Source organism: Ictidomys tridecemlineatus, chromosome 15, assembly GCF_052094955.1.
Source record: "Ictidomys tridecemlineatus isolate mIctTri1 chromosome 15, mIctTri1.hap1, whole genome shotgun sequence".
Classification (NCBI taxonomy): domain Eukaryota; kingdom Metazoa; phylum Chordata; class Mammalia; order Rodentia; family Sciuridae; genus Ictidomys; species Ictidomys tridecemlineatus.
This window is the reverse complement of record NC_135491.1, coordinates 14,985,568-15,002,231: the sequence shown is the minus strand read 5'-3', so window position 1 is coordinate 15,002,231 and position 16,664 is coordinate 14,985,568. Positions and strand designations below refer to the sequence as shown.

General features: G+C 60.6%; 2 protein-coding genes across 7 annotated transcripts in view; one reads left to right on the top strand and one right to left on the bottom strand.

Moving 5' to 3' along the window:
* Positions 1–4,964, top strand: part of Actn4 (actinin alpha 4) — a 69,805-nt gene extending 64,841 nt beyond the window's left edge. For 2 of the 6 annotated variants that reach the window (XM_021720366.3, XM_021720367.3), the window contains exons 17-22: positions 753–932; positions 1,709–1,855; positions 2,564–2,644; positions 2,929–2,994; positions 3,503–3,661; positions 3,772–4,964. In XM_021720366.3, coding sequence (XP_021576041.1) covers positions 753–932; positions 1,709–1,855; positions 2,564–2,644; positions 2,929–2,994; positions 3,503–3,661; positions 3,772–3,930 — 792 coding nt within the window. In that variant the 3' untranslated portion in view covers positions 3,931–4,964. The remainder of the gene's footprint in view (positions 1–752; positions 933–1,708; positions 1,856–2,563; positions 2,645–2,928; positions 2,995–3,502; positions 3,662–3,771) is intronic. The other 4 variants (XM_021720368.3, XM_021720369.3, XM_040279845.2 and 1 more) reach the window with 2 other exon arrangements.
* Capn12 (calpain 12) lies at positions 4,630–15,392 on the bottom strand. Its single transcript, XM_078032899.1, has 21 exons — positions 15,153–15,392; positions 14,526–14,595; positions 14,312–14,430; positions 14,011–14,144; positions 13,088–13,256; positions 12,197–12,271; positions 12,040–12,125; positions 11,897–11,971; positions 11,136–11,299; positions 10,815–11,050; positions 10,426–10,437; positions 10,031–10,239; positions 9,715–9,757; positions 9,573–9,632; positions 9,151–9,208; positions 8,697–8,779; positions 8,548–8,610; positions 7,830–7,908; positions 5,601–5,717; positions 5,444–5,502; positions 4,630–5,360 (listed from the first exon to the last, which is right to left on the bottom strand). The coding sequence occupies exons 1-21, from the start codon at positions 15,390–15,392 to the stop codon at positions 5,334–5,336; spliced, it is 2,178 nt and encodes a 725-aa protein (XP_077889025.1). The 3' UTR covers positions 4,630–5,333.
* Positions 15,393–16,664: the final 1,272 nt, after the last annotated feature.

Here is a 16,664-nt window from a genome sequence, read left to right as displayed (position 1 = left end):
GGAACCTGGCCGAGGCTCGGGCAGGTGAGGCTAGAGCAGCCCCTCCCTGCGCGCTGCGCCTCGTGCCAGCCACACCTCTGCACCTTAGTTCTGTCTCCAGAGTGGGGTGGAAGCTCTCCATTCCCCCCCAGCAAATGCATTTGGCCGCTGCTCTGTGCTAGCCCCACAGGAGAGATACCACAGAGCAGTGACCAAGACAGTCGGTGCTCACAGCAGCTCCCCAGGGACCCTCTTGAGCGACAGGGTTTGTGGCACTGCTGATAGCAACTCCAGCCACCTCCTAGTGAATACTCGCTGTGGACCAGGCCAATAGTGAGCAGCCTCTTTAAACTCAGCAAGCCTGGGGAGGGGGCCTAGGAGGGCCAGCCTTTGGGCTCAGTGCTGTCTCTTCAGCCTGTAGAGCCTTGGACCTGAGGGTCCACGGTCAGGAGCCACAGGCCCAGGCTCAAATCCTGGCTGCCTCTTACTGCAATAACCAGCCCCTTGAGCTTCCATGTTCCCACGTCTGTGGTCAGGCCTGTTTTAGGTGCAGGCCTCACAGAGGGACCAGGGTTCAGTGAGCTTAGGGGTATGACGCACATGGCCCACGGACTCCCCATGGTGGCTGCTTTTACTTGAGAGGAGGACCAGAGCGGGTAACCCAGAGCAGCTGGCCTTTAGGTCAGCAGTCCTGTGGCCCAGGACTCCAGGCTGGAGAGCCCCCCGGGGTTGGCCGGAGTGGTCTCACCCCTGGCGGCGCTGCCTTCCTGCAGGAGATCGGACGCATCTCCATTGAGATGAACGGGACCCTGGAGGACCAGCTGAGCCACCTGAAGCAGTACGAGCGCAGCATCGTGGACTATAAGCCCAACCTGGACCTGCTGGAGCAGCAGCACCAGCTCATCCAGGAGGCCCTCATCTTCGACAACAAGCACACCAACTACACCATGGAGGTGCGCAGGCCCAGCTGGGCTCCGCCGCTCGCCAGGCTCTCTGGTGGAAATGTTTCTTTGCTATTTAAAATTTGTTAAAGATTAGTTCAGCCCAGCGTGGTGGCGCAAACCCATAATCCCAGCAGCTCGGGAGGCTGAGGCAGGAGGATTATCAGTTCAAAGCCAGCCTCAGCACCAGCAAGGCGCTAAGCAACTCTGTAAGACCCTGTCTCTAAATAAAATACAAAATAGGGCTGGGGACGTGGCTCAGTAGTCAAGTGCCCCTGAGTTCAATTCCCAGTACCAAAAAAAAAAAAAGTCCTACCTGTACTCCCCCATCACCATGGCAACACCTATCTTGGGTTGGACTCACCCAGGGACCTGGAAGCCTCCCCCAGACCCTGACTATGTGCAAGGGCAGTGTACCAGCATGGTGAGAGTTTTGAAGCTGGTCCCCTTGGTGGCTTGAAATCAACCCTGGTAACATGGTCTCATCATGCTGGTCCACAAATGCCACAAACCACTGTTTCCCATCCCCAGAGCCGAGGTTGAGCACTGGCCAGCCTGCCTCTAAAGAGCTGCCATGTGGATCTTGGCACAGGGTGTCGGGTCCTTGCCCCCTGCCGTGTTCATCCCCGGAGTGAATGAAACCAGTGGTTGGCAGAGGCGGCAGGGAGGCCCCACGCCCCACATGCAGGAGGGTGTGGGGCTAGAGAGGCCCCAAGAGGCCTCAGGGGAGACCCCGACCAGCCACCACACCTGTGCTCATGCCCTGCCCTTGCCCTGCCCCTCCCCAGCACGTGCGCGTGGGCTGGGAGCAGCTGCTCACCACCATCGCCCGCACTATCAACGAGGTGGAGAACCAGATCCTCACCCGGGATGCCAAGGGCATCAGCCAGGAGCAGATGCAAGAATTCCGGGCGTCCTTCAACCACTTCGACAAGGTGGACATCCCCCTGCTGCGGTCCCTCCCTCCCCTGTCACCATCCCGTCTGGCCCCTCCATCTCTGCATCTGTCTGTACCTTCACATCTCTAAGCATCAGCCGCCACTCAGGCCTGGCGGGATCTCAGCCAGTGACCCGGGGGGCGCACACAGGAGAAGTCGGGGGGCGCACACAGGAGAAGTGGGGGGGCACATCCTTGCTGCCTGTGGCTAAAACCTTGCGGCTCAAGAAGTCCCTGCATTCCCAGGATTTAAGACCTGGCCTGGGAATCTGGCCCCCACACACTGTGTCCTTTAGAGGCCCTAAGCACCCAGCCCTGCTGGCTGACGTGCCATCACCTGGCGTCTGTGTGTAGAGTCCAGCCTTAGCGCTGCCCCTCTGGCCCTGGTGGCCCTCTCTCCCAGCCCAAATCACAAAGGCAAGGAGAGCCCCCGCTCCCTCCTGCACCCAGGACTGGGTTCTCATTGTCACCACTGCCCAGAGGAGGCCAGGAAGGTCCCTGGTTGCCTCAGGCCCCCTGGGCCGAGGCCCCAGCTGGATCCTGCCCCAGCTGTCCCTGGCCATACCCTCATCTGTGTTGCCTCTAACTCTGTTTCCCTTCCCCGTGTGTCCCCCCGCCCTCTGCATGTGCCTGGGTCCCCTCCCACCTCTGCGGCCTGGTCTCCACACCACCCCTCCCGCACTCCCACCTTGGATGGCCCCGGCAGGACCATGGCGGGGCGCTGGGGCCCGAGGAGTTCAAGGCCTGCCTCATCAGCCTGGGCTACGACGTGGAGAACGACCGGCAGGTACGCGCACCCTGGGCCCCGAGGACGGCGATTAACTGCTCTCTCTCTCCTTCTCTCTCCTCCCCTCCCCTCCGCCTCTCCTGCCATCGTGTGTGCCATCTCACGGCTCTCTTGCCACCTCCCTGCCCTCGTGTCTCTCCGACACTTTCCCCCTTACCTGGTCTCTCTGGCCTCCTGTCTCCCCGCTCCTGCCACTGTCCTGTCTGCCCGCTGTGCACATGGGGCGGCCCTTCTTGCCTCCTCTGGGCCTGGCCTCCTCTGCTATGCCTGCGTCCTGGGAGCAGAAGCAGACAGGCAGCATGGACTCCGATGACTTCAGGGCTCTGCTTATCTCCACAGGATACAGCCTGGTATGCAGCCTCTGCCTCCCCTGCCACCGCTCCTCCTCCTCCCGCCCCCTCACGCCTGCAGAGCTTCCATGTCCTCGGGGACACTCCTCCGCCAGGAGGCACAGCCGTCCTGCACTGCTGCGCTTGCTGGGCTGGGGTCCCTCCGATGACTCCCCAGCCCCTCCTCCCCAGAAGTCTCCAGAGACGGGGGGCAGCCCTCCCGCTCTCTCCCTTTTCCTTTCTCTTTCTCTCTTTTCTTTCTTCCCCACCTCCAGAGCTACCTCGTGAGCCTGGGGCGGGGGGCAGTAGACCCTGACTCCCCACATCCTGAGGCCGTGGGGTGGGCAGAGGGGCCACCGAGGCCTGGGCCTGGGCCGCCAGGTGCAAGCTCTGCCTGGCCCACGCCATTAAGGCAGGCTGGACTCCAGCCCTGCTCTCCTGCCCTGCCCCTCAGACCCACGCCACCAGTCCCAGCCCGGTGCCCCTTCCCCACTAAGTGCCATCTGTCACCCGCCCCATCACCTCGCAGGGCGACGCTGAGTTCAACCGCATCATGAGCGTGGTCGACCCCAACCACAGCGGCCTTGTGACCTTCCAAGCCTTCATTGACTTCATGTCAAGGGAGACCACTGACACAGATACCGCTGACCAGGTCATCGCCTCCTTCAAGGTCCTGGCCGGGGACAAGGTGAGCGAGATGCTGGAGGGAACTGGGGCTGGCAGGAGGGTTCCCTACAGCAGGGATCAAAGCTGGTACTGGGGCACAGGGTGGCTCAGAGTCCTTCCTGCCACCCCCAGAACTTCATCACGGCCGAGGAGCTGCGGAGGGAGCTGCCCCCCGACCAGGCCGAGTACTGCATCGCCCGGATGGCGCCCTACCAGGGCCCCGACGCCGTGCCCGGGGCCCTCGACTACAAGTCCTTCTCCACGGCCCTCTACGGGGAGAGTGACCTGTGAGGCCCTGCCTGGGAACCCCGACGCCCGCTTCGCGGCCTCCCGGAGGGGCCGGGAGCCCCCCTCCCCTGACTCTGTATCTATGCAAAGCACTCTCTGCCGGTCCTTGGGTGGGGTGGGCAGGGAGGGGCTGGGCGGGCTCTGTCCTCTCTCATTGGTTGGCCAGGAGGTCCCCCCATCAGGTGGGGGAAGGGAGACTTTTGGGGTCAGCACCTCTGGTCAGGTAAATATATATTATGTGTTGGTTTTTTTTTAACCTATGTGGAGGGGACAATGGATCCCCACAGCAACACAGGTCCCCTCTGTGCCCTGGGGACACCCCTCCACATCCAGGTCCCTTCCTTTGCCCCTGAGGTCCTTCCAAGGCCTCCCACATCCAGGCCAAAGCCCCATGTGCCTTGTCCAGGAACCGCCCTGCCCTGCAAAGGGTCCAGCAGGGGGCACCACAGCTGCCCAGTGGACCACAGCCCCCCTGCTCCCCGTCCCCGCCATCTGTGATCCCAGGGGCCTGGTCTGGCAGCCAGCCCTCACCCCAGCACCAGCCCAGCCGGCCTTGGCCTTGTTTGGTCTGGTCTCAGATTTTCTAAGGACCAAAACAAAACAAAAAACCCACAAAAACAGAACAATAAAAATTTAAAAATTCACCAAAAAACAAAAAAAAAATTAAAAATAAATTTTAAAAAAACCTAAAAAATTAAAAACTTTCAGAGAATTACTATTTACTTTATTAACTTACGGATTTATTATATAAATATATATTCACCTAGCAACATATCTTTGCCGCCTCTCGCTCTCGTAATGAAGACATAGCTGATTTGCTGCCCTCCCCGGTCCCTCACTGATTTTTCTCCTCGTTTGGGTTGGGCAGGGGTCTCTGGGGGCCTCCTGAGGTGGAGGTGGGCTGCTGGACTGGCTGCCTGGTAGTTGAAGGTCCCCCCACCCCGTTTTGAGTTTATTCTGATTGATTTTTTTTCTTGGTTTCTGGATAAACCACCCTTTTGGGGACAGGATAATAAAACATGTAATATTTTTAAGGATTCCTCCCGTGTCCTCCTTCCCTCTGCTGTCTCTGTTCTCTCTCAGGAAAGCACAGGAGCCCATGGTCCCCATCCATCCCATCCGGGAGTTAGATAAGAGGATGTCACAGGCCCCTCCGTGCCCAGCCAGAGCCAGGCCCAGTCCACACAGTCTGGTCAGGAGGGGCCTTGCAGACCCGGCTCTGTGTGCAGGCAAGGAGACCGAGGTGCACAGAGGGGCGCTCGGCCAGCCGCTGGTGGCCAGGACTCAGCCATGCTCAGGTGCCACCCAGTGAGGGCGGGTGTCTCCAGGCAGGGGGCGGAGGGCTCGGAGCAGAGGTGGCCTTGCGTCTCCCTGCCTCCAGCAGCCGGTGCTCCTGACCTAACATCCTAGGAGAAGGTGGCCACTTCCATCCACTGGGCAAGAGAAACAAGAGGCAGGCTGGAGGCAGGGTCCTGGGCGGGCACCAGAGCCACCCTGTACCTGAGCCCAGGCCCACCTGTCTGCGGGTCAGACAAACGACCCCCTCGCCCCCATCCAGGTGCTGGCTGCAGTGACCTGTGCAGAGAAGGGCAGGGTGAGCCCCCATCCCAGTCCCCCAGCCACGGGAGGCATTCTCCTTGTGCCCCAAGCAAGGGGCACGGGGTGGCACTCACGGAAGATGCAGGTGAGCTGGGCAGCACAGGACACGAAGCGCTCAAAGTCCACACGCAAACGGCTGTCCCGGTAGCGGCTGGTGAGGGCCTGGGTCAGCTGGTTGTTCAGATGGAAGCCTAGAGGGAGGTGCCCCGTGAGCCCAGCCAAGTCCCGGGAGATGCTGACACCACAGGGCTCCGCTCCCCCTCATTCTGCATGTGGCCTGGGTTCAAGTCCCAGCTGGGGGGCCACAGGCCGCACCTTACACTTCTGAGCCCGTCCCCATCTGTCGAAGGGGTAATGTGACAGTCTGGACCCACACACTAGTGTGAGAATGGAATGGCTTATCATGTTTACTGTGGCAGGCACCTATTATTGTTCCTTTTTTGTTTGTTTGTTTTTTGGTACTGAGGATTGAATTCAGGGGCACTTAACCCTGAGCCACATCCCCATCTCTTTTTATTTTATATTTTGAGAAAGGGTCTCACTAGGGCTGGGTTGTGGCTCAGCCGTGGAGTATTCGCCTAGCATGTGCGAGGCCTTGGGTTCGATCCTCAACACCACATAAAAATAAATAAAGTAAAGGTATGGCGTCCAACTACAACTAAAAACAAATAAATAAATATTTTTTTAAAGGGGGAGTCTCACTAAATGGCTGAGATGGCCTCTAACTTGTAATCCTCCTGCCTCAGCCTCCCGAGTTGCTGGTATTATATGTCTGTGCTTTTTTATTACTGGCTTTTTGTTCCTTTTAAGGGCTGTAATACTTTCTCTCTGCCACTGAGCACTGGAGAATAACTGTATGCAAACATTTTCATCAGTCTGACGCTAGTCGTTTCTCCATGTTCTACATCAGAAGTAGTTTCAAAGTCACCTTTGCTATAGAATCTTAACAGAGCCTTTCAAAAAAACGCCACATGATCCTCCACCCCTCAGACACTCAGGGTTGCCTGATGACCCTCTCCTCCTCCGTCCCCACATGTCCAGGTACACAGTTACCAGGACAATTTCACCAGCTTCCACTGCACCTAACTGCACACTCATCCATTTAACAGGTAGTTATTAGTGGGCACCTGACACGTCTGCAGTCCCATCTCAGGAGGCTGAGGCAGGAGGATTGCAAGTTCAAAGTCAACCTCAGCAATTTAGTGATTCCCTAAGCAACTTAGTGAGATCCTATCTCTAAATAGATAGATAGATAGATAGATAGGGTTGGGGATGTGGCTCAGTGGTTAAGCAGCCCTGGATTCAATCCCTGCTGCCAAAAAGAAAAAAAAAGAGCCCTCCCCAGGCATCTATCAAGTGCATTTCTGTAGTGCTAGGCTGAGCTGAGTCTCCGGTCAGGAAAACCTGGCCAGGAAACCTTCCTGGCCGAGTGACCTGCTGTAGGTCTCTGACATGGCATCTGCTCTCAGGTGTTGGGGTGGTGGGTGCTGTGCCCAGGGCAGACAGAAGGCCCTGAGAAAGAGCCAGGGCCCTGCGGTTGCCCTCTGTGTGAATTCCTACTAGAGACACTCTCAAGGTCAGTTTTCTTCTGCCTTGAATAACTCCTGGCAGGTACCAGGTCAACGAACAAACGGTCAGACCTTCCCCCTGTTCTGGGTCATTCTCTCTGTTCCTGTGTCAGACTCAGCGCCCTGGTTCGCAACTTTGGCTCATCTTGTCCTACACATCCCTGAACACTTGGCCCCCCCCTCTGGGTCTCACTCTGTCACTCCCACTGGGTCACAGTCACCCAGCCTACTTTGTGGTGCCAGAAGGGCTGAGGTGTGGCTCAGGAGCCGAGGGTTCCCAGTGCCGACCAGCCCCTCCTTGGTCCTACACAGGAGCCCTCTCCCCCGCTTTTCTAACTTCCACGGGCTCCTGCAGCCACCCTGCGCTAGGCCAGGTCACAGATAGGGACCCAAGGAGAGGGAGTGGCAGCGGACTCCAACCCCAGCTCTCCAGAATCCAGAACACTCCTTCACCCTGCCCGGAAAGCCAGGGCCTCTCAGGCACCAGCTGCCAGTCTTCCCTTCCTGGAGCACCCCTACCCACCTCACCACCTCCCAGGCCACCCCACCCTCCCCCACTACACGGGGGCTCCCTCCCTGCCTTCCCATCTGGCCTTTTCCAGGGTCGCCCAGTCCCTGCCAGGAAATGGCAACAAAGGACTGGTCACAGCTGAGTGGCACCCAGAGCTGAGACTGGTGTAGAAGGAGGAGGGCCAGGCCCTGTCCCCATGGCCACCCCAGGGACCCTGTCCACACCTGCAGCATTCAGCGCCAGCCTCAGCTCGTAGGAGTTCATGGTGCCTGATGAGTCCTCGTCAAACTTGTCAAACGTGGCCTGGGTGGGGAGTGGAGGTCAGTGGTCCCCCACCCCCCGCCCAGGCCCTCGAGCAGTGGCCGAGCATGCTGAAGAGGCTAAACCAGGCCTCCGAGGCCACATAGCCCGGGCTGCAGCTGCTCTCCCGGCCCCAGGCCCCAGGCCAGCAGCTTAACCACTCTGTGCCTCCATTTTCCCGTCTGTGACATGGGAACAAAAGCAACTCAAGGGCCTGTGGGGACAAGTCGCGCTTCCACCCACAAAGGCGCAGGGAGGGCTCAGTAAATGGTGACTTATCGCTGTCATCTGTGCAGACATCTTTGATCCCTGCCTCCTCACAGGGGTCTTAGTGGCCAAGTAAGGGCCCTAGGAAGGGAGGGGACTTGGCTGGGGTCACCGCCAGAAAGGGGCTCAGCTGGAAGCTGAGATTTCAACCCAGGACCAGAGACTACTCTCCATCCCTGAGACATTCAGTGCCCCTAGAGCAACCTCAGAGGGATGATGGACCAGCTAGGGACATCCCAGCCAGGTCACTCCAAGTAGATGAAGAGTGGTCCAGTCCCCGCCCATCCCCACCCCATCCCCCTTCTCTGGGCCCTTGATGGCCCACAGGGTGTCTGTGCAGAGAGAGGCTGCCCTGCAGGCCCCCCCCCAACTTACCTGCCACACCAGCAGGTGGCTCCAGAGCTGCTGGAAGTGGTGCAGGGCCAAACTTGGCCCGTGCTGTGGATGGGGGAGTCTGGTTAAGATCAATGTCTCCAGAAAAAAAGAGAGACCCCCAACATCCCCTCATGCACTGCCCCATGTACCCCAAAACACCGCAGCAGCTGCTCACAGGTCCTGACGCCGATCTCTCTAGGGGTCCTGGTGTTGGGCCTGGTGTTGGTCCTGGCTACAAGAAGAAAACTGTCAATCCCTGCATGCCAGCCATCATGAGCACTCTGTGGGACCTAGCTCCCCACAGCAGGCATTTTATACAGACTCAGAGCCTGCAATTGCTCTAACTAGCAGAGCTGAGGTCTGAACCCGGCAGGGAGCGCCAGTCTGCTCACACGTGCCTCAGAGGAGGGGGAGCCAAGTGGCCTTGGCACGGGCTTGCCACAGGATCCACCATGGAGCACGTGCAGGGAGAGGCTGCCAGGTTGAACCAAGGTTCCTGCGGCCTGACCCCCAGCAGCATCATGGATGAGCACACGTGGGGAGCTCTGGGGTCCAGCTCTGAGTTGTATGACCCCTGGCCAGCAGTCCTCCACCCGAACTCACCAGGTTCCAGGGCAATGCTTAACAAGGTCTGGAGCTGATAGGCATTGAGTTCTTCCTCCTGGTCAGGGAAAGAGTCGCTTGTGAGGCCCTTTGCTCTGGGCCAGGCCCTGAGCTAGGCTGGGCTGGGGATGTGACAGAGACTGGGAGAACCCCAGGCCTGTCCTTTCTCAGGGTTCACCTTTGGGTGACAGGGGCAGCTTCCATAGAAGGGCACTTTGGAAAGTTGAGGCGTGAGCCTGGCAGGAGGTGCAAAGGAAGGAAAATTAGAGGGTACTGCTGAAGGAAGGCTCAAGGCGGGAAGAGGCTTGGACTTCTCCGGAAAAGAAGTTCATGAGAGAGCGCACAGGGGGAGCCGCCTAGGACGAGGGGGCTGGAGAGCAGGAAATCGGGAGGGACTGCCCCGCAGCCCAGGGCCCCCTCACCTCCCCAGCCAGCTCCAGAAACAGCTGTGCCACCTCCAGCTCCAGGGGCTTGTAGGGGACCTGCGGAACGGGACAGGGGGCGCTTAGTCCTAACCCAAAGCCCATCCCTCCCTCGTCGCCCCCTCCCACAGCAGCCCCTCACCATGAGGGCCTCCAGGTCGGCGCTGATCACGTCATCGATCTCCCTGCAGATTATGGACAGGCAATGTGGAGGGGGGCTGTTCCCCAAGACTGGGATGCGGGGCGTGCGGGGTCCCAGCGGGGTAGGGTGGGGTCTTGGGACCCAAGGCACATCCCCGCCAGGCTGAGGGTCAGGGACTGGGCCGGGGGTAGGTACCGGCCTGGGATCGTGGGGCGGGGCTGGGGCTGGGCGTGGTCCCGGGCGGGAGGGCGTGGTCCCTGGAGGGGCGTGGTCCCGAGCGGGAGGGGCGTGGTCGGGGCGGGGCTCCCCGGCTCACACTGCTGTGTGGCTTCGCTCTGAGAAGATGCGCAGCGTAAAGTCGGCTTCGTCTCCCTCCTGGGAGGCGCTGGGCACCACCAGGTAGTGGCCGGGGCGCAGGCGACAGCGGCGGCTCACGTCGCGACGGGCGCAGAAGACCGAGCGGTCGGCGCGCAGCAGTTTCGGTAGGAGTGCGCGGCTGCGCGGGGAGTCCCAGAGGCCGAGCAGCTGCGGGCAGCGGGGCATGACCACCACCCGCCCGAGCTCCCTCCCCAAGACCTCCCACCCACTGCACCCCAGACCACCTGGCCGAGCCCGCCCGGCCCCCAGACCCCGACTTTTCCCCTCCAGCGCTGGTCGACCCAGCCCCAGGGCTGGTCGAGGGATGGGCGCTGGGCCACATCTGAGACCCACCTCCTCTGGGATCTGTAAGAAGGAAGAGTGTGGCCGCTGGACTCAGCAGCAGCAGGGGGTGCCACTGCTCAGAGCCCCCACCTCCCCTCCAGACCCTTCCCATGTCTTTGGTCCTGGGTCTTTATTGAACCTCTGACCCCGTCCCTGACCCAGGTTCCCTCTGACTCCTTCCCAACCTTCCCTTCCCTTATCTGTGCCCTTTAGTCCCATGTCGGCCCTCTTGGTCCCCCTCCTGGTCCCCAGTCTGTCCCCACCCTGTCCCTTTAGTCTTTCCCAGACACCCTCCCTCAGCTCCCTCTCTCCTCTGACCCATCCCCAGTTCCGTCCGTGCCCCTGCAATACCCCAAGAATCCCCTGCCCTCCATGCCTCAGCTCTGCCAGGGCCTCACCTGGAACACGTGGAAGCCCACGGTGAGGTAAGTGAGGCCCTTGGCCCTCAGCTTCCGTCGGTTTCGCTGGATGAGTGACAAGAGGACCGTGCACTTGGGGATGCGGCCCCCCCTCGCTGGGCCCCCTGCCCTGCCTGCCCCCCAGCCTCCCCAGGGTCCCTCCTCATCCTCATCGTCCTCCTCCTCATCGGGCTCCAGCAAGGTCAGCCGGAATTGAGGATTAGTCCAGAAGGTTTCTACCAGAGGAGAGAAAAAAGGGGTTTCCGCCTGGTGCAAGCCCCCACCCCAGCTGGCCTCTCAGGGTCCCCGCTTGGGCCTCACCGGCACTAGGCTGGCTCCCTCCAGAGTTGAAACCTCGTACCCAGCGACCTTGGAAGGTGTGGATGTGCCAGCCACCCCCAGCCGGGTTGGGGCCCAGCACCTCTGGGCTCAGGGAGCAGATCTGGACAGTGTTGAAGTGGCGGAGGAAGTCCTGCAGCTCCATCCTGCACGCGGCAGCAGTCAGAGCCACCCAGGCCACCCCCAGAGTCCCGACCCCAAACAGCTCAAGACCCCAGAGCGACTCCCCCAATCACAAAGCCCTGCAATTCCTTACATACTGCCAGGAACCCCTTGATCTCCAGAAATCGCTGCGCCTCCAGGTCCCCCCATGTCTCCAAGTCCTCAGAAATGCTCCACAAGTAGCCAAGATTCAGAGTCCCCCCAAACATGGTCAAATTGCCTTTACAAAACCCCCAACCATTGAGACCCCCAGACTCTCAATTATCAACAAGTATCCTTCAAATCCTCAATTCTTCCAAAATTCAAGAAATGCCAAATGTCACCTAACCTCCCTAAATACTACCCCATCCCTTCCAAACTCCCCAGAGACGACTTTGCTGCCCCTAAACTTCCAGCTGCGGCTCTCCACACAATTCCCTAAACATCACCTCGACGACTTCTTGGCTTTGCAAAATAGAGCCCGACTCCCAAGTTGCCGCTGAGAATGACGCCGTCTCCCTGTTAGGTCCCATCTCCAAGGACATCTCCCATGTCCCTCCTCACCCTGAGTCCCCTGATTCGGTGCCTCCTAGAGAACTCACCAGAACTCGCCATCCTCCTTCTTCACCAGCAGGGCCTCTCGCCACTCAGCGGGCAGCGCATCCCAGCGTGGGCAGCTGGAGAACGGGGTGTGAGGGGTGGGCAGGCGGGACCCAGCCGCCCACCCACCCCAGGCCCTTCCCACCTGTCACTCCAGGCCCCGGTCCACTCCACACGGCCCCATGGGTTCCGCAGTCGCAGCAGCCTCACTTTGGTGAAGCCCAGGGACATCTAAGGACAGCAGCATTGGTAGGGTGGCACCTGGACACCCCCCTGCCAGCCTACCCGTGGGGGCTGCTCACCTTGTGTGTGCCAGTGACTGAATATGCATGTCCCCTCACCAACCCGTCCTCCGTACGGTACTCGCCCCGATCACTCTGGGAAGGGGACCAGAGACAGTGAGTCTGGGGTCGGGGAGGGCAACTGCTGTCCCCATGCTCCCAACCCCCGCCACCCAAAGCCCAGCACTGAATGGCATGGGGCTCAGAGAGGGCGTTGGAGTTGGGGAGTACAGGAGGGGGAGGGGGAGAGGGGGGAGAGGGGGGAGATGAACCAGACAAGGCCAGAGGGAAAGAGGCTCCTGAGGCTGGGGAGACTCAGAACAGAGACCAGGAGGGGAGACACCGAGACAGAGGAGCAGGCGCCAAGCAGAGGCTTCACTACACGGCTGAGTGAGTGCGTCCGAGAACCCAGGAATGACTGAGCGCGTGGCGGGGTCTCGGTTCCACACACCATGACCCAGGCTAAGCCCAATCCTGGGGCTTCTGCTGAAGTTCTCAAAACTAGTCTTTTTTTCTTCGCCACTGAAGATGGAATGCAGGGCTGCTCTACCACTGCTCTACCACTTAGCCACAACCCCAGCCCTCTTTATTATTATTTTTTGACCTTTTGGGTGGCATGGGATACCCTTTGTACCCTAATGACGAAAAAGCCTACCCAAGTGTGAGACTAACTCCGTTCCAGGATAGAAAAACACGTTTGCAACATCCTCTGAGCACCTAGATCCAGCTGTTCCTGAAGCTTTTAGTTGGAAGAGCAAATAACCTTTCCATCTAACCTTCTCCAGTTGGATGTGTGGGAGAGAATAAGCCAGCAGCAGAAGCTGAGAGGAGGAGGACGGGAAGCTCCCCTCCCGCCGCACCCCGCCTCTGCTCTGGTCCCGATAGGGGTCTGTGTGGGGGAGCAGCTCTCACCAGGGCAGTGGCGCCCACAAGGGACTCCTTGACCAGGGCGTGGCGAAGGGCAGAGAAGAGGCCTGGAGTGTCCTGCCTCAGGTAGAGCACCTCGCCCACGCCGCCCGTGAAGTCCACGAAGGCCTCGTTCATGTGGCCGCCTCGCATCACCTCGTAGGAGCCGTGGAGCCTGTGCGCGGGGGCGGGGCTGAGGATCTCCCACCTGGGGCCTCTGTCCCAGGTGGGGACCCCCAGGGGCATCCCTGAAACTCTCAGATGCTGGAGGTGGGGACCCATGACACTTGCTAGAAACCCTTGGAGCCTGGACAGAGGGCCCTGGGGCCTGCGCTGTGTCCGGTCCTGGGAGTCCAGCCCTGGGTCCAAAGCGTTGAGTTTCTGGGGAGACGTCTGCTTTGGGGGGATCTGCCTGGGCTTGTCAGGCATCCAGAGCCTCGGGGTGGGCGAGTCAGATTCTGGGGGTCCCGGGGTTACATGCACTGTCTTGGAGGTTCTCTAGATGAGCCCCTCAACAGGGGAGGTGGCCTGTGATCACAGGTCCCCAGCGGGGAACAACACAGGATCTGGAGAGCCTGGGGTCTTTCAGGAGATGTCAGGGTCCTTGGGACTTATGTGAGGGGCCGGGGCTGGGGGCCGGGCCAGGGCTCAGCGTGGCGCTCGCTTGGCTCAGATGGGCCCTGGGTTCCGTCCTCAGCGCCCCATAAAAATGAATGAGTGGAACAGAGGCACGGTGTCCACCGGCACCTAAAACACCCACGTGTTTGAGAAAAGAGCTACTGGGTGAAGGGCAGGGCACGGCGCGACAGCAGGGTTCTGGGGTTGTGACCTGGCGCGGGATCCTTGGTGGCATGCCTGGGGGACTCCGGAGGTTGGGGACTCGGGATCCCTGGAACTTGGGGGCCCACGTGGGGTCTGGGGGTCCTCACTTGGCGTAGGCCTTTTCCAGGAGGGGGGCCCAGAACTCATTCCGCTGCTCCGAGCGCACGAACATCAGCTTCCCCTCGCGCACGGGCAGCCTGTCGTCCACCACCACGTCCACCCAGCGGCCAAACTGCCAGAGCTGGCAGGGGAGGGGACACGGCTCCAACCGGGCTCCAACGCCAGTCCTCCCCGGCCCCACCCCTGCCCCTGCTGCCCCAGGCCCAGAGCCCCACAGGGACAGTGTCCACTGTGAAGTCCCTGTCACCACGGGGCGGCAGAGGCCTGCACAGGGGACCTGGCTTCTACCTGGAAGTGGAAGACACCTGCGTAGCCATCTTGGAAGCCCTGTCCAGGGGGGACCACGCGGCACAGGAGTCGGGGGTGCAGAGTGAGGGCGGCGGCGGCCGCCAGGAGCCAGCAGTTACCTGGGGGGAGGCTGGGTGAGGAGGAAGGAGGGCACAGGCCGAGGGGAGGGAGAGCGGGACGGGAGGCAAGGACAGGGCCTGGACGGGGGTCTCACCCAGGCTCCCCTGACACACGTCCGTGCGGCTCATGTCTTCACAGATGAACTGGGGCTCGGCGCAGAACTCCTGGGGGGAGGCCAGACCTCAGCCCCGGAGGGAGGGAGAGCGGGGCGCTCGGGTGCTGCGTCCCCTCCTGCTCCAGGGTAACGGGGTCTTTGACCAGGACCACCCAGCAGGTCCCCGAGCCGGGCTCAGCCTCCCTGGGCCTCCCTGAGTCCTGGATGGCTGGACCTGCTCTGAGACCCAGGGGTCCAGGGCCCAGTCCTCCTCCCTCAGACTCCAGCCTCCTCCCTCAGACCCCAGCCTCTTCCCTCAGACCCCAGCCTCCTCCCTCAGACCCAGGGATCTAGGCCCCCAGCCTCTTCCCTCAGACCCCAGCCTCCTCCCTCAGACCCGGGGATCTAGGCCCCCAGCCTCCTCCCTCAGACACCAGCCTCCTCCCTCAGACCCCAGCCTCCTTCCTCAGACCCAAGGATCCAGGCCCCCAGCCTCCTCCCTCAGACCCAGGGCCCAGGGCCCCAGCCTCCTCCCTCAGACCCCAGCCTCCTCCCTCAGACCCAGCCTCCTCCCTCAGACCCAGCCTCCTCCCTCAGACCCGGGGCCCGGCCCCAGCCCCACTTTACATGGGGCCTCTTCCACTCCACCCCTTTGGCCTTCTCGGAGTCAGGTGCCAGGATGTCATAGCCAAGGGCATCAGGGCCAGCAGGGAAGCAAGGGTCGCGGAACAGGACCCCTGAATCCAGGCAGGCCGCGCGGATGGCCTCGTAGACCTGGCCTCGAAAGGGCTGGGGGCCCCTGGCTCCGGGCCCTGCCTCCTCGTCCACCAGCTGGATGGTGACCTTCCTGCTGCTGCCACACTCCATCTGGACACTCTGAGCTCTCAGGCTGGCCCAGGCCCTTTAACCTCCTGAGTCACAGAGGCGGGGCCTCGGCCCCTCCGCGCCCCGCTGGGGGTCTTTAGGAGCCTTCCCTTGTTAACATTAATTGATGGTTTGGGTGCCCGAGAGCAGGACGCCTCTTCAGTGGTTTCCTCCCCGGGGCGTGGGGCCTTCAGTTGTGGCCAGGATAGCAGCTTAATGGGCTTGGCCAGCAGCAGGAGGAATGGTGGGCAGAGCTGAGGGAGGACTGGCTGCCAATGTGGGAGTGCCAGAAGGAGGTCAGTGTGGGGGTGTGTTTCAGCCTGTGTGGCCTGTGGGGCTGTCGAGGCAGGGATGGGGAGGGAGGCCAGGTGACCTCTGTGTCCACATATTGCTGTCTCCTGTCTGCCTGTGGCTCCCTTATCTCTCCCTCTCTTCTTCACCTGGCTTCTGTGTCTCCCCCAGATCTTTTGGCTCTTGGAACTTCTCTCTCTCTCTCTCTCTCTCTCTCTCTCTCTCTGTCTCCATCTCTGGACACCCCCATCCCCACCTCTCTCTCCCTGTTCTGGGAATTGAACCCTGGGCACTTTGCCACTGAGCCACATCCCCAGTCCTTTTAAAATCTCTTTATGTTTCATATTTTACTTTATTATTTATTTTAAAATTCATTTTGAGACAGGTTCTCGGAGGCGGTGGAGTCTGGCTTCAAAATTATGATCCTCCTCCCCGCGTTGCTGGGGTCCTGGGGTCCTGGGTGTGTGCCACCGTGGATCCCCTCCTGCCCACCAGCTTCTCCTTGTCCCTGTCTGTCTTGTGTCTGCCTCACTCTCGGGGCCTCTCCACCCTGTCCTCTGTCCCTGTGATCCCCACGTGGCTCTATCACAGCGGGCCCAGCTCTCCTTGGGCTCACGTCCCCCAAGCCCTTGGAAAGGTGGACAGCTGGGTCCGGGGTGACCACAGAGGGACAGCTCTACCTGTCTGGTGCTGGGAGCCAGGGTCCCCTGGGCCCACAATGCCCCATGCCACCCACAGGCAGCTCAGAGCACGGCCACCCAAGGGGGTGGTGAGGCAGGCTTTCTTCCTGCAGAATTGCCAAGAGCCCCTCCCCCAGGAGGCATCACGTGGTCCCCGCATTCGTGTCTTCGTGCAAGTTGCTAAGCTCTCCGTGCCTCAGTTTCCCCATCTGTACCATGTGGTGATCCTAGGCACTATCTCAGAGGGTTGTTGTAAACAGCAACTGGGGTGTGTTCAGAGGCGCATTTGAGGTCTAGCAGCTGC

Coding starts and splice junctions, on each gene's coding strand:
- Capn12 (XM_078032899.1), bottom strand. CDS start 15,392: ATGGAGTGTGGCAGCAGCAGGAAGGTCACCATCCAGCTGGTGGACGAG. Junction 12,126..12,196: donor CAGTCACTGGCACACACAAG/GTGAGCAGCCCC, acceptor TGCTGTCCTTAG/ATGTCCCTGGGCTTCACCAA. Junction 9,633..9,714: donor CCGACCTGGAGGCCCTCATG/GTGAGGGGCTGC, acceptor CCCGTTCCGCAG/GTCCCCTACAAGCCCCTGGA.